This window comes from Grampus griseus (assembly GCF_964374135.1).
Source record: "Grampus griseus genome assembly, chromosome: 9".
Taxonomy (NCBI): domain Eukaryota; kingdom Metazoa; phylum Chordata; class Mammalia; order Artiodactyla; family Delphinidae; genus Grampus; species Grampus griseus.
This window is the reverse complement of record NC_139003.1, coordinates 8252944-8269381: the sequence shown is the minus strand read 5'-3', so window position 1 is coordinate 8269381 and position 16438 is coordinate 8252944. Positions and strand designations below refer to the sequence as shown.

Genomic DNA, 16438 nt, shown 5'->3' with positions numbered 1-16438 from the left:
AAGAATGTTAACATCTCTACAGTGGAACAAAAACATTAACAAATATTCTTCTTCCCAGAAAATAGCTAATGTCTTCCTCGAAAAACGATATACATAGGCTCCAGATTGTTCTTCAGGTGGGTATGAATGAGCCACCATTATTTATACTTGCTCACAACACTCCATTTTTGAGCTGGAATTGTGAGCTGGAATTGTGAGCATAAAAATAATCAACATTTTCCACCACCTGCAGAACATCAGCTGTACTTTTAGTTCATTTCCTCGGTGCTCCTGCAGGGTTTCCGTCTGCTTTATATACCTTATTTCTCTACACGTGATTGAAGCTGCTTATGCCACCTGAGCTGCATGCATAGCAGGCATTATGGAGTGGCTCAAACCATCGAAGCCCACCACGGTGAAATGACCTCTATGATATTAGGGTCTAGGTTACAGAGATGCTTGTAATGCTCACACAAAATGTATTTGGGGGGAGAAAAATATGACACCAGAAATTTCTAATAAGTTAAATTGTGTCAATAGGATCATAACTATTGAGAAAACCTTCTAAACAAAATAATGGTCTATAAAATTAATGGTCTTTAAACTTATCTGCCTGGAAGACTGATGAAATTTTCAAATAGATCCTCTGACAAATGACTAAAAAATGAAACAAAAACAAAAAAACCATCATAGCCTACCATCATTATAACCTAACATAGTTTGTAGAATTATTTAATACTTTGGATAAGCAACTATATAAGAAATTGTTCTGTGACTTATGCAGTAAAGCACACATAGCTCATGTAAAATGACCAGTATTTCCTAGATTATTACTGTTGCAAATCTGGAATTCATATAAAGTTTACCTGAAATAAGGTACCTGTTAACTGTTTGTTTCAATATGAAGTATTTCTAGTTTGTATACAACACCCAGATTAAGCAGTATAACATCAAATATCAAATTAAAGCCTAGGTATATCCCTAATCATATTCCCCTTGACTTGTTCCAGATTTTTAGAGGCAAAGCTTTCAGCTGTTCCCTGTTGAGTATGATGTTAGCTGTGGGCTTGTCCTATATGCCTTTGGAGAAATATTTTTTAAAATATAAATTAATCGTCCATCTCCACAGCATTTCAACACCTACACCGTGACGATCTACTAGAACTTTCAACCCATATGCAATTGTTATGAATGCAATCTTATACTTCACCATTCCAGACCCTTCAATTTCCAGTTGATCCAGATCCCATTTACTGAACGTTTTGTCTCCAAGGTATTTGGTCTGAGCTATAAGAAGAATGAAACTGCTTTTATCACCATCTTCATATGGCTTATCCCTATTTAACCTTCATCATTCACTGAAAATGCCATGTCCTCTTGGGTCACTTATAGCTGTCTAAAGCTGGGTTATACAGACTTTCCATGTGAACTCACAAGACGCTGTGCATATATCTGTTTTAGCACCTGTTCGCAATTTGCAGTTTCAAGCTTAATGTTTTCTCCCCTGCATTGGACTACAGGCTTGTTGAGGACAGGAACTCAAGTCTTTTTCATCCTTGTACTTCCAGAACCTAACATCGTGCTGAACCAGATCAAAAACTCAGTAATGGTTTATGAATGTATTCATGATTTTATAACATTTTTCTTGATGTAATAACTTGTATATTGTAATTTAAAATAATATTTAAAAATTCTAAAATAGTGTCTATATTCCCCTGAAAATTAGTGGGGTGCTGTGGGGAAGACAATAAATATTTTGACATGTCACCAGGCATATCACCACTGGGTCAAAGACATGTGTAGTGAAAAGAGCACTAAATCCAGAATTAGGGGGCAAAGTTTCCATTATTTTGGCACTAACTTTTCGTATTCATTTGGTCAAGCCACTTATCACTTCTGACACTTTTTTTTTTAATTGAAGTATAGTTGATTTACAATATTGTGTTAGTTTCAGGTGTACAGCAAAGTGATTCATATATATATTCTTTTTCAGATTCTCTTCCATTATTGGTTATTATAAGATATTGAATATAGTTCCCTGTGCTATACAGTAAATCCTTGTTGTATATTTTATACATAGTAGTGCATCTGTTAATCCCATGCTCCTAATTTATCCCTTCCCCCACCCTTTCCCCTTTGAGAAAGTTTGTTTTCTGTGTCTGTGAGACTGTTTCTGTTTGTAAATTAGTTCATTTGTTTTTTTTTTAGATTCCACATATAAGTGATATCATGTGATACTTGTCTTTCTCTGACTCACTTTACTTAGTATGATAATCTCTAGGTCCATCCATGTTGTTGCAAATGACAATATTTCATTCTTTTTATGGCTAATATTCCATTTTATAGATATATTATTTTATAATATATATATATAAAATCTTCTTTAGCCATTCATTGATGCACACTTAGGTTGTTTCCATGTCTTGGCTATTGTAAGTAGTGCTGCTGTGAACATTGGGGTGCATGTATCCTTTTGAACTAGAGTTTTTGTCTTTTCTGGATATATGCCCAGGAGTGAGATAGCAGGGTCATGTGGTAACTCTATTACACTTGGTTTCTTAATCTCTAATTGAAGAGATTCAAAATGGATGCTCTCTAAAATGACATCATCTTGATACTATGTGGAACTCAAAATTTTTCACATGAGAACATGGTTTCTTTTAAATGGTAGGCTTCTTCCCTTGGCTGTGTTCTCCTGTAAGGCTACAAACATGTAAGCAATTCTTATTGATGCTATAGTGTTTCATTGGCGATCCTTGCTCATATCTTCCTCATAGTTGAGGTTCAGTTGTTGATTTACTGAATCAGGATAATAACTATTAAGACTTCTATGCTCAAAGAAAACCACAAACCTAGTTATCAGAATGCAGTTTATGAGATATAGAGAAGAAATTTAAGGATATACAAAATTGAATTCACTAGTTTTATGCAGCAGGCCAAGTTTTACATGCAATATGGAAAATCTTAGGTGAGGCATGTATTATAGTTCAATTTCAGTTGTGTTACTCTCAGAGTGAGAGACCCAACGTCATTCCTGTAGAATTACTGTAATAGGTAATAGGGCTGCTCAGGGATTTGGACCACAAGGAGATGTTGCTGAGGCCCACCTAACAAGCTTTATACACCATTTTAAATTTAGGTAATTTATAATATAATATTCCCTTAAATTTAAAGATCATTTCAGAGTTAATTTGAATAAAGGTGTAAAAAGCTCCCAGATTGACAAATTGGTCAAAAACCAGAACCATGATGCTGCTTGAAAATCAGAAACACTTAGATGCATATTCAGATGTATGGGACACAAAATTTTTTTCCACTGGATTTAGCTCAGATTGGACTTTAATTAAAATGTGCTGTATAAAGACCTGCTCTGTAATGTGAACTTCAGATTATATATGGATAAATAACATGGAAAAGAGTCAAAGAAAAGCCATATGTATGATGAAGAAACTGGTTATATTCTGGGAGGAGTAATTCTTTGCCTTCTTCACTGGTCATTTCCTGGCTTTATCAGGCCCTGGTCATAACTCCAACTGTGCCAGGAATTGAGTTCTCATGAAGTGAATTACCTGAGAATTACAGTTAGGATAAGGATATGGGGTCACTGATACAGGTAGCAGAGCGACCTTTCTAATGTACATATGTCAACACAACTAAACTGGGTAATCTTGAGGACCCTGTAAATGCCAAGGAGAGGGAGGTATTCCCACAGTATGTTCCAGATGTACCCCAGTATTTGAAACATATCATTAAATCAGCTATATTTAAAACAATGTGACAGTTTTTAAATATGTAATTGCATGATGCGACAGATACTAAGCACTAAATAATCACAAAGGCCATTTTCATAGCACACTGATCCAAAAAGAATATTTGAAATACACTAGCTTATCAATTGCTTCTTCATGAAAACGGACAGTGGCAGAAATTAGAACTTTCCATACACATTAGTTTTTATTTGCATTACACACATATCTTACAATACATGCTATATAAACACGCTGTGAATATGGGAATAAGATTTTTAATTTTTCCACTTATGATACTAGTGAAGAAAAATCTATACAGCATAACTTTCTTCTAGATGCTGGATATCTGCAAAATTGTTAATATCCATTTGTCATTTAAGATTTAATAGCTCCAAAGGAGCCATCGCAATGTGTAATATGCAAGCATTAACAAATAATTTGTAAGATGCATCAACAGTAATTGTTTTATGCTATCAAAATAGAGCTTATATATTACCTTTTATAATGCCATGACACTGTAGAAAGTTTTAAATCTTTATAAAGGTACGTATATATATTATTTTTCAAACCCCTCTGAAGTATAATTTTATTGCAGCAAAGAATGGTATGTCAAAGATGAAGTTAAAGCAAACTACTTTCACTTGCTCCAAACCTTCCAAAGCCAGTGGCTTTCCATCTCACTGTAAGGTCACAATCCACTCATTCTCATTACATTTCCGCCTTCAACTTCTGCTCCTCTCCCCTTTCGTCACTCACTGGCTTTCTTGTATACCTGAAGGACATCCGGAATATTCTAGATTTAGAACATTTGCATTTTCATTCCCTCTGTCTGGAATACTTTTCCCCAGACATCTACGTGGCTTGCTGGATAGCTACCTTATTTATTGAAATGTCACTTTCTCAGGGCTTTTATGGTTTCCTCTGTGTTTAAAAATGCAATCCCTGTACACACAGCCTATTCTTCCCTTCCCTGATTTAGTTTTCCTCCTCGCCATTATCACTGGCTAACTATATATATATATATATATATATATATATGTATTCTTTTAATTTTGCTTATTATCTGTTTTCTTTTCTCCACTAGAATGTAAGAAGGTAAGCTGCAAAAATTTATGAATGCTTTTTTTTTTGCTGTGGTTTCCATGGTGCCTAGATCTGTACTGGTCATATAGTAAGTAGGTACACGATAATATTTGTTGAATGAATGAGTGGACTATAAAACAAATATAAAGATATAATGTACAGGGAGGGTTTTGATGATGAAATGTGTGTGCTGAGGTGGCTGGAACTAGAGTTTAGGGTCAAGAAGTCACCAGGACCAAGATGTTAGAGATTCATCAACATTAACAACTTGGTTAGTCTTTTTAAAGTTATTGACAGTGACCATAATTGGTGATCATTGTGTTTTACTTGCTTAGTTAATGTTTGCCTTTATTAACCTATTTTGTATATATAAAAAGGGGGTTATGATGTTTAAAGGAGGGTCAGATTAGAATGCTGTTCCATCAGAAGTTAAAGGAAGAGAAAAAGAGAAAGAAACGAAGAAGGAGGCAGGGAGGGAGGGAAAGAAAGAAGAGAGGAAGGAGGGAGGGAGGAAAAAGTCAGTGGTGTCAAACATTTGAGAATTCTATGCCATAGACTTATTGTAACATACAGAAAAGTGATAGAAGTAACCTAATTCAATTAACGAATTTTTAATTAGGTGAAGGTAAATCTGAAGGTCTGGATATACATGACAATCAGTTTGTTTTCAGAATCATGTCAGAAAGTGACAGAATTACCAAAATATATTGTAACTTTTCTTGCTGTATCAGAGGAACTAAAGGAAGGCAGTTCTGATCAGGCCAAAGACAAAACTGGAAAAACAATTATCTATAGAAAATGACTACAGGGGACACCATAACTGAACTTCTTTTAATCAATTTAAGAACAGCACGCTGGGAAGTCTTCATAGAGAGCCATGTTGTAACAGATGAAGGGCGATTCTGGCTCAGAGGAGTGAAGTGGCCTGTCCACAGTCTCTAAGGATAGTCTCGGCAGAACTTGAACCAAAGCGATTTTTAAAAGTTCCTAGATTAAGTATTTGTATTCTGTTTATTTTAATTAATTCATTCTTCTATTCAACTAATATTTTTGAAGACCTGCTATATGTCAATTACCATCCTAAACACATTGCATATAGCATTGAAACAATCCCTGCTTTCTTCCCTTCTAAAGGTGGGAGACAGACATTTAAAAATAATTTAAATGTGCCCTAAGATAGAGATAAACGTTATGGAGAAAAGCAAAGCTGGGCGGGTAGATGGAGAGCATCTGTGGTGGGGTGGGACTCGGGAAGGGAAGGTTGTCACTGGAGCTCAGATCTGGAGAAAGAGTGGGCTTGAGGAAAGACGGCTCTAGATGCAGGAAAGAGCAAGTGCGAGTCTCCAAGGAGGCAGAGCCAAAGGAGCAAGGGGGCGATTAGTAGGGCGGCAAGGAAGAGCCGGATCTCGGAGGGTCTTTCACTATTCTAAGAACTAGACTTTGTCTGTGAATGAGACCGGGTGCCATGTGAGGACCCTGAGCTGTGTCAGAATCTGACTTGTGCTCGAAAACCTCAGCCTGGTTGATGTGTTGAAGGTAGGCGTGAGGGTGCAAGGGTGGAAAGAGGGGACTGGTTAGAGGTTACTGTGGGATGCAGGCGAGCGGCCCTGGGGCTTCGACCAGAGCAATGGTGGGGGGTGGGGTGAGGAGTGCCCAGATTCGGAATAATTATTGAAGGTAGTGCAGGCGGGGGTCACTGACAGGCTGCAGGAGGAGGTGGAAGAAAGGGAAGAGTTGAGAGCGACTCCAAGGCTTTTGTCCTAGAACTGGACGAGTGGAGTTGCCATTTCCTGAAATAGGAAGACCTCAGGAGGGGCAAGTTCAGGACATCTCTCATCTCTCTTAATCTAAAGCTCTCTGTCTCTCTGTCTGTCTCTCTCCTGTGTGTGTGTCTCTCTCTCTTCCTTTGTTATTTATCACTCACCTGTTGAAAAACTAGATTGTATGATGTATACAGTTTTCCACAGCATGGATTTCGCTGTTTCCCTTTGGTGACATTTAACATGTTCCCCTTTCCCCTGTATTTTCTAGAAGTTGGCAGGTAGGTCTGTAAGCTTGGTGAAATTCACCTCTGAGTTTTGTCCACACCCCTCCACAGGTAGGCCTGTGTACTTGCCCGCCCCTCCTGATCCCCAGGACGACGTCTCCTCCGGTTTTACTTGTTATATTAGTGACCATGAATAGTCCTACTTAGATCCTACTAACTTGTTAGAAGTTAAAACATTTATCATTTAGCCTTCATTTATGAGCTGAAATATTTCCGTAAAGAAAGTATGTAGTTACATTACACCTCACATAGCTAAGGTAGACTGAATGCTGGATTCTTTGCCTCTATTTACCAATATTCAAAGTAATGAGTTAGTTACCTAGCATCTTCCAAAATTAGACATTTCTTTTTTTTGTACAAATTCATGGAGTTAAATATACTCGCTGTATTTTAATTCATTGCAGGAAATTCTTATTGATGTTAATTAAAATCATCCTTCTTTGGCCCTGGGGTTTTTTGAACCACTCTCTGTCTCCAGTAGTTTGTTTCTGAAGTGACAATATGTTCCAGGCTCCTCTTATCCATTTCCAGCCCTGAATCAGCCATTTCTCCAGGAGCTTAGTTTTCTCTTAATGGAAAATGGTATTGAGTAATGACAGTCGGGTGCCAGAGGTTGGTCCTTGTTTGGGAACTTTTTCAGTGGACAGAGCTAAGACATATATCTACATTTTAAAAAAGATAACATCATCCTGGGTTCATAGTGATGCTTCTAATTCAAATGCAGAACTATATACCATTTTAATTTAATCTCATCAATCTTATATATGCTTCTCCTTTTCACATATTGAAATTTTCAGGGTCCAAAACACCAAGATAATTACTTATTTGCATCATTCCACATGTGTAGAGCATTTCAGTAACAGAGCATGCAGTGTCTAATTATAACTGAAAGGTCAGGGTGAAAAGAATATTTGTTGACAAGATGAGTATGCATATTCTGATTAGAGCAAACAGCACGTACAAAGATCCAGAGGCTTGAGAGCACGTAGTTCCTTTAGGAAGGAGCAAATACTGTTCTACGGAAGGAGTGAGGGATTACAGAGTCGGGAAGCCTTTGGAACACAAGGGGCCTCACATTCAATGCTGCAGATATTAGAGCATCAACCAGATTCTCAGGCTATTTGGTTTCATTTTCAGGAGCTATCTTGCGTTTGTTTTTAATAAAAAATATTACTTTTCTACTCTGTCTATATAAGCAGAACTTAAGTGTGAGAAAGGGTAGGGGTTACTTTAAGTATTACTATCCTTAGCTCTGTTCTACAGCAGTTCAGGGAAAACACCAGTGAAATTATAGCTCACTTATTTTCTGACATTTGAAGATGCATTTGCATACTAATGACCCATTGTCGTGGCATTTTTCTCCCCACAGAGGACAAAGTGTGGACGATAGTGTCTCATGATTTGCAGATGCAGACGACGGTGGTGGGCTACAACCCAGAAAAATACTCGGTGACACAGCTCATTTACAGCGCCTCCATGGACCAGATCAGCGCCATCACCAGCAGCGCCGAGTACTGTGAGCAGTACATCTCCTATTTCTGCAAGATGTCCAGGTTGTTGAACACCCCAGGTAGGCTGAGAATGGAATGTTACTTTTAATTACTATCTTAGCTGGTGATTGGAATTACCTAAACAGTCCAACAGGTGTGGCTTATTATCTTAACAGTCCAGTCTTCAAAGCATGGGCAGCTGTGAAAGTAAAATATGACCACTTGTTTTTTCTTTCTGCAGAAGGAAGCTAAGAAATACCATTTTTTTCAGAAAAATTCCATTGTTTCTAACTTAGCGATTTAAAACTTTTATATGCATATATGTGTGTGTGTCAGTGCTTCTAGTGCGTAATTATCAGTATTTGCTTTGGGCAAAAGTTTATCAAAGCTCCTTGTGAACTTTCAAGTAATTCCCTTTGAGTTCTTCAGTTGTCTCTAACATAGAGATGAAAGAATTCTGAAGGCTGTCTGCAGGTAAATAGCATATAGAAGAGCGATAGAATTTAGAGCTGTTTGTTGTCTGTAGTCATTTAACAGTATCTGTTGGTCTCAAGAAGTCTGCTCTTTTTTTCCACGATGGCTTACTTTTAGCAGTGCTTCAGGACTTGTGTGTGTGTGTGTTGGGGGTAAAGAAGATAGTTTACAAAGGGTATATTGGAAGTATCTTTATCACAAGAGCCATACACTCTGGGATTCTTGGCAGTAAATTCATTATGTTGACAGCAAACTAAATCTCTTCATCTATAGTATAACATAGAAGTAAAGCATGTGCTTTGAGTCAGAGAAACATATGTTCACACTTTTCAGCCTTGCTGCTTCTCGCGTATGTGACTTTGGGGGAGTTCATTGAACTTCTCTGCCTCAGTTTCCAGTGTCTTTCAGTCAAAGAGGGATCATAATGCCTATTTCAGGGTGATTATGAGAATTTGATCAGGGAATATACTAAGTGCCTGTTATAAGTCTTGATGCACTTAAGGACTTAATAAAGAGCAAATAGTATATTGATGATTTTTTTTATTATTAAACAACTTTGGAAGTGGCATTATGTCAGAGACCAAGGGACTGCTTGATGCCCCAAATTAGTGTTGTATTGGGGCCAGTGTTGTAGGGAGTCACAGAGAAGAGTTGTAAGCAGGACAGTCTATAATGTTTTGAAGATTTAAGTGCTTTTATGTGCAAAGCCTTGTGCTAAAATTACAGACAAGTATAACCTATGAACTCTAAGAAAGTAAAATCTGTAAAATATGAAAATGATTGGTTCAGACAATTATGCTTTTGCTCTTTGGAGAAGGAAGACATGACTGTGGCTGGGATGTTGAAGTGATGCTTCATTAAAGAGGTTGAAAGACAATTCGAGGTTGGTGAGAGTAAACAAGAGTCTGGAGGACAGAATACGAATGATCTTTCAGGCCACGGTGAGAAGTAGTTTAGCAGAAGCAGAGTTCGTGTCAAAACACAGTAAGAAATGAGGCTGGAAAGTACAAATGGGAGAAACCGTGGAGGAAATTAAGTGCAATGCTGAGAATTTTCCCTGGAGGCCCATACTTCTCAGGCTTTAGTGTGCATGCGAATAACCCGGAGGGATTAATGAGACACAAACTGCTGGGCTTCGTTCCCTGAATTTCCGATTCCATAGGTCTGAGGTGGGGCTCCAGAATTTTCATGTGTAACAAGTGTTTTGGACTGAATTGTGTCCCCCAAAATTCACACGTTGAAGTCCTAATCCCTAATGTGACCGTATTTGAGACAGGGCTTTTAGGAGATAATTAAGGTTAAATGAGGTTATAAGGTTGGATTCCTAATCTGACTGAATTGGTGGTTTATAAAAAGAGGAAGAGTCAGAAAGAGCACTCTCACCAGAAACCAAACTGGCCAGTACCTTGCTCTTGGACTTACAGCCTCCGGAACTGTAAGAAAAGAATGTCTGTCGTTTAAGCCACTCAGCCGATGGTATTTTGCTACGGCAGCCTGAGTGTGCTAGTGCAGTGAGTTCCCGGGTGATGATGGTATTGCTGGTCTAGAGACCACTGTGAGAACCATAGCTGTGGGCAATGGAAATCCCTGAAGGTCCCTACAACTGTTCTTCTATCCCCCTTCATTTATTTCAGCCTTTTATTTTATTTTTACTGGATCCTGTTTCAGTGCTAAGAAAAGTCAACCAACGATTATAGAAAATCCGGAGCACTAGGCACAATTAGTGAACCCCATCAGCTTGTCTGCCCTCAGTTTCATGAGTGAGTGCTCCCTGTGGAAGTTCACTCCAAAGATTCCAGTCCATCAGTCTCCAGTCCTGGAGGGGATGGTGTGAGGGAAAACTGCTGACCAGAAAAATAACTTGGTACCATCAGCTTTGTTTTCTTTATTTTCTTCCATTCTTCTATTAAACTCCAAAGTCAACTTTTACTGTTTGAATTTTTGCTCTCGTGGTTAAAAAACACAATGCAACCTCCAAATAAGTTTATCGTACAGTTCAGGCACCAGGAGAATTAGGCTAGAGGTAAGAGAAACAATTTGCTTTTAGCGATTCTGGTCTTGTAGTTCATTCCTTCCCTTCCCTCATTGGTATACTCTGTGCCTTCCCCCATCCACCAAGAAGCCTCACACACTTATTACCCTCCTTTTGGAAACCCAGGATGTCCAAAACCATCAGGAAACAGGATAAATTTGTTTTTAAAAATACTTCCATTACGTTTTCTCATAATAAGCTAAACACACTTCTCTTCAACCTCCAGACACCTTTTCAGAGGAAGAACTACTAAATTGAAATCAAGAGTGAATTGTTCATCTGTACAGTAAGCACACTATTTTCTTTGTGTTTGCAGACATTTGCAGGTTATTATTATACTTAGTAAACTGTGCATTGAAAATCATGTTATCATATGCTTCTTGCCTTTGGGGACACCCTCCATGTATCAAATTTTTACTCACACAGGATCAGACTTAATAAATGTTTGCTGACTGGAATGAAATGACAAATATATTGTTTTAAATATTACCTCATTCAACCTTCAGTCAGTTGTTTTTAAACAAGTGTGTACGTCAGAATTTTCAGGTTGCTCGTCACAGTGCTGATTCCATGATTCTGACTCGGGAGAACTTGGTTGGGGCACAGGAATGTTTGCTTTTAACAAACATCCATGCCTCATTCAGTGAACCGTACATTGAAAAATACCATCTTTAATTTATGGCATGAGGCCTCTCATCTTGGATTTTAAGGCATCAGTCCTCTGTGTGGGAGAAGATTAAAGGGAATATTAGAACTTGTCTCACCAACTGAAATAAAATGGCATACATAACTACCTGTTCCTCCAGCTAAAATAAATTGGCATAGTGGTATTTTAAAAATCCTTTTCGTAGACCATTGTAAAGTGAATTTCAGCCTACTCTTCTTAGTCATTTTTCATATCCCAATTTCTATTTTCAGGGTTAATTAATCTGTAGACAGCTGAGGCAAGGAAAAGGAGTGGTTGATATAGCAAGTTTTCCTGTATTACTGTATTCTGTATGTGTCCAAGTATGAAAGAATACAATTTAATACAAATCTTTAATTTGCTATTTTAAGGAGCTGATGTTTTCTGTAATTGGTTTTTTCCCTCCTTCCTGGTAACGTTCCATTTTAAATATCCATTTACTCATTCTTAACTAAGGCTGAATTATATTGGAACTTCTGTAGTAGTACTTGTGACATCTGTTTGAATACAAAGTATATTCATTATAGTCATGGCAATTAAAATGAATATCAATCGCTTCTCGGCCTTTTGGCTAAGATCAAGTGTAAAATGAACATCAAATGGGTTTGTAATAGCTATGTACTTAAAATGTTATTGTTTTAAGAGCCTTACCCTCAAGAGTTCATTTGGGGCTCTATAGTTGCTAATGATACTTATGATAAAGAGTTGATTTTACATGTATATGGACCTCATTTTTATTTTGATAAATCTTTAGTTGTACCACACCATTAGCTAACAAATGTAGATTTACTCATTAATGGTTTCTTACAACTTTTACAAGGATAGTAATATATGACTTACAATGTTATCACTTTTTAAAAAATTTATTTATTTATTCATTTCTTTGGCTGCGTTGGATCTTCGTTGCTGCGCGTGGGCTTTCTCTAGTTGCAGTGATCAGGGGCTACTCTTGGTTGCGGTGAGCATGCTTCTCATTGCGGTGGTTTCTCTTGTTGCAGAGCACGGGCTCTAGACACATGGGCTTCAGTAGTTGTGGCACACGGGCTCAGTAGTTGTGACTCACGGTCTTAGTTGCTCTGCGGTGCGTGGGATCTTCCCAGACCAGGGTTCAAACCCATGTCCCCTGCATTGACAGGCAGATTCTTAACCGCTGTGCCACCAGGAAAGTCCCATCACTTCTTTTTATTACTACAAAATCTTTAAACGGAATCAATTTTAAAGTAATGCTTTTGCCATTCTTTATGGTCGTATCCATCCTTGCAATGTAACTATTAATTCAGTTGTCCTTAATCAACTTTACAAAAGACACAGAACAAAGACAAGGTTATTTGATTTCATCCAATTTGAAAATAAACAAATTAATTCTACCCAACGGAAAAAAAAAAAAAACCATTAATAGCTATCCAAAACCACAAGGATGTTAACATGTTTTATATTTATATCTCCAGAACTGCAAATATATTGATATCTGAACTTAATGAAAGGCAGAAATCTTTAAACAATGAAATCTACTTCTGAGAATAAATACCTCAAGAACTTAAATTTGATAAATTAGACACCAGGAGAAAGTATATTAGATCCCACTTGAGTCAAGACTTAGTCAACAATCCTAATGCTTTTAAATGGCAAAAATATTTCTCTATATTTGGATAAGACCTATTAGCCTGATTTTAAATGCTTATTTGTGTATTTTAGATGCACTGTTGTCATGTATTTATTTTATAAAACTTTATACTTTCTAATTAAGCATTTTCTTCTAAAGCATTTATTCCCTACATATATAAATATTTAATTATAGAGATATAAAGTTGATATGTTTCCTATTTTTCTGACTATATTTAGTGTTGATTTCATTTGTTCTCAGTGTTTTTCATTGTGCCATGTAGTTTTGTTCTCATAAGTCATAGTTTTATTGCTTCTTTTTTGGAAAGAAACAGTATAAATTATCCATCCTTTTGGGTAGTTTACTATTAGATTTTGTATCTATTGAAAAGGAGTTATGTTCACAATTTTTACCTGTTAAGTAAGCTGTGTAAAATTCAGTATACTTTAATGATACTGAACTGTGATTTAGTGGCATCCAAAAGACAAGAAAACGTGAGTCTGGCATTGTAACTTATAACCTATTTTTAGAAAAAAATTCTAAACTTCAGTGAAGCTATCAAAAAAGTGAATTTTCAGCTTGTGATGTGCATTATAAGAAACTATGATGTTTAACTCTTGAAACAACATAGATAAAGCATTGCTCAACTGCAACTAAAGACTGGTATTTTCCGTGAATGAGTTTCATTGTGACTAGTCAGTATGTCAATTAAAAGATTAATCATTTATCTACTTAATTATTATGTTAAATAAGTATAATGAAATTGGAGGATACAATTAAATGGGACAAGCAATGAAGATAGTAATAACTAAAAGGTAAAATCAGAAAATTAAATCTAGCAATATTCTACACCCAGGCAACTGGCATCTTCATAGAGGACCCTGTAGTTAAAAGGGACAGAATGGTCACAGGGCAGAGTAGAGATTATTTCAGCAGTGTGGGTAGGAGCTGATCAAAGTCTCAGCTGGAATAATGGATGAGATAATCAATCCATATATATGTATTGTTTCTTGTGTATCAGGAATTGTGATATGTAGGCTGAGGTGTGAAGGATTCATTTGAGTTAACTAAGAAAAAAATGGCAGTGGGACATCTAGGTTTGAGATGTGAGAATGTGCAGTAGTTCTGAGATGCAGGTCAAGGAGCACAGGACTTTGAAGGAAATGAGAGACGTCAGAGTGGCTGCAGCAGAGAACGTTAAGGTGAGAGAGAGGAAAGCAGACTTGAGGAGATCAGTCCAGAGTCTCTGAGTGATGGTAAGGGTTTCACTCCAAGGGCAAAGGAAGTGGTTGTAAGTAAGGGTATTCTGGCTGTGATGAGGAGGATAGAATCCAGGAAGGGCAGAGTTTGTATGATGGACCATCTGGTACAATGTCACAGGAGTGCAGAGGAGACTGGATGACCTGTATGTTCACTGGGAATTAGGAGGAAAGCCGGTTTTAAGTTTAGATAGTAGAATGAACAGGATCTGTGATTGCGTATATGTAGAGTAACTTTAGGGGAAGGGAAAATGCAGTCTTCCCATGTACCCAGGGGTAAAGGTAAAATGGATGACTATGAACAGTTGTAAAGCCTTCACAGGATGACTCAAAGAGGTCATGGGAGGTGCAAGAAAAGAACAGAAGGAAAGAAACTACTAACTTGAAAAAGTAATTTAAGGAGTGGATGCTGCTAACTAAAGGGCCTCAAAAGTAATGATCAGAGCAGTAGGAAGAGAATCAAATTAGAAAAGCCTTATAATGGGGAAGCTAAGGGAAATGTGTGTTTAACAATCAACAGGTAAAAAACAAAAACAGGAAAACTGAGATGTGGTCAGTGGTGAGACATCAAAGAAGGAAGTCAGCCCCTGGCTTTGGCTGTTGCGAGGCCACTGGAGTTTCACGTCTGTGGGGTCTGCTGGGTGGAGCCACTGAAGAATGAATGGCAAAAGGAAACAAGTGAAGGTTTTCAAAAAGTTCCATGGTAAAGGGATGGCTATATAGAGAATTGCTGCTTAACCGGAAGGCAGAGCCCAAGTGAGGGTTTGGGGATTTTAAGGATGAGGGAGTTATGAGTAAGTTTATAAATGTAGGAGGCAGTGAAGAGGACGAAGCTAAAAGTATAAGACAGATAAGGAACATAAGAAGTCCCACGAGAGAAAAAAGAGTATGGAATTTGCCTTGGCAAAGAATGAACACCTGCTCTGAGAAAGGAGGTAAAGAAAAAGGTAGAGATTTCCATTAAATTCTATTGACCAATACCATCCTTGACATTTTATCTCGTTTAATTGTCAAAGTTATGCAAAGTAGATTTTATTATCTCCATTTTGCAAACACAGGGCTCAAAGAGGTGAATAAACTCACTGAACATCACTACAGCTGGAAGCGGGCAAGCTGGGGTTCAAATGCAAATCTATCCTACTATAAACCCTTTTTTCTGACACATTAAGAAAGTGTGAACATGTAGAGAGGTCAGTGTGCTGCCACCGAAGTGAGGGTAGAACTAAGCCCAGCAGTATCTGTACCCACCCTATCTCTTCAACCACCATTGAAAGAACATTTTCCCTCCTGGCATTTACTTTTTCTGTCTATGATTAGAAATACTCTTTGTCAAGTGGCCTTGGGTCAAATCCAATATTTTGATTAATAAATTAATCTTAAGGTCAGATTTATTGAGGATAGCTTGTCTGACTTCTACTAAAAGTGTACTCATTTCAAGTTGCCAACATTTTGAGCTTTAAGGTGAGACTTTGAAGAACATTGACCTTCTATAGCATGATAAAGATTGTTTTTAATGCTGCCGTTTTATTTTGTGAGTGCCTATGTGTGTGTAGCTTCATTTTTCAATGACTAAAATAGAAATAAATGAGAACTTTGAAGTAATCCTATTTCACTCTGTAGAATTTGAAAATTGTCTCTTCGTGTGCTTAAATCAAACTTTTTTGGTTGTACATAAACTTTATAATTATACATTTTAATGACATCATAAAGTGAGGATAAATCTACTTTGTCAGATTTGATAAATTATGTTTTTATTAATCATTTTTAATTGAAGTATAGTTAATGTACAGTGTATTAGTTTCAGTTTTATAGCAAAGTGAGTCAGTTATATGTACTTATATATATATTAATTCATATATATATATTCTTCTTCAGATTCTTTTCCATTATAGGTTATTATAAGATATTGAATATAGTTCCCTGTGCTCTAACCTTTTCCACCCCCCACACTATCCCTTTTGGTAACCATAAGTTTGTTTTCTATGTCTGTGAGTCTATTTCTGTTCTGTAAATAAGTTCATTTATATCATTTTTTAA

At 37.1% G+C, this 16438-nt stretch overlaps 1 protein-coding gene across 1 annotated transcript in view; it reads left to right on the top strand.

The window, feature by feature from the left end:
- CNTNAP2 (contactin associated protein 2) overlaps positions 1–16438 on the top strand; it is a gene marked incomplete at both ends in the record, with an annotated part of 2009686 nt that overhangs the window by 1335078 nt on the left and 658170 nt on the right. The window contains one exon of the mRNA XM_082661728.1: positions 8228–8428. Within this exon, the coding sequence (XP_082517854.1) occupies positions 8228–8428 (201 nt within the window). The remainder of the gene's footprint in view (positions 1–8227; positions 8429–16438) is intronic.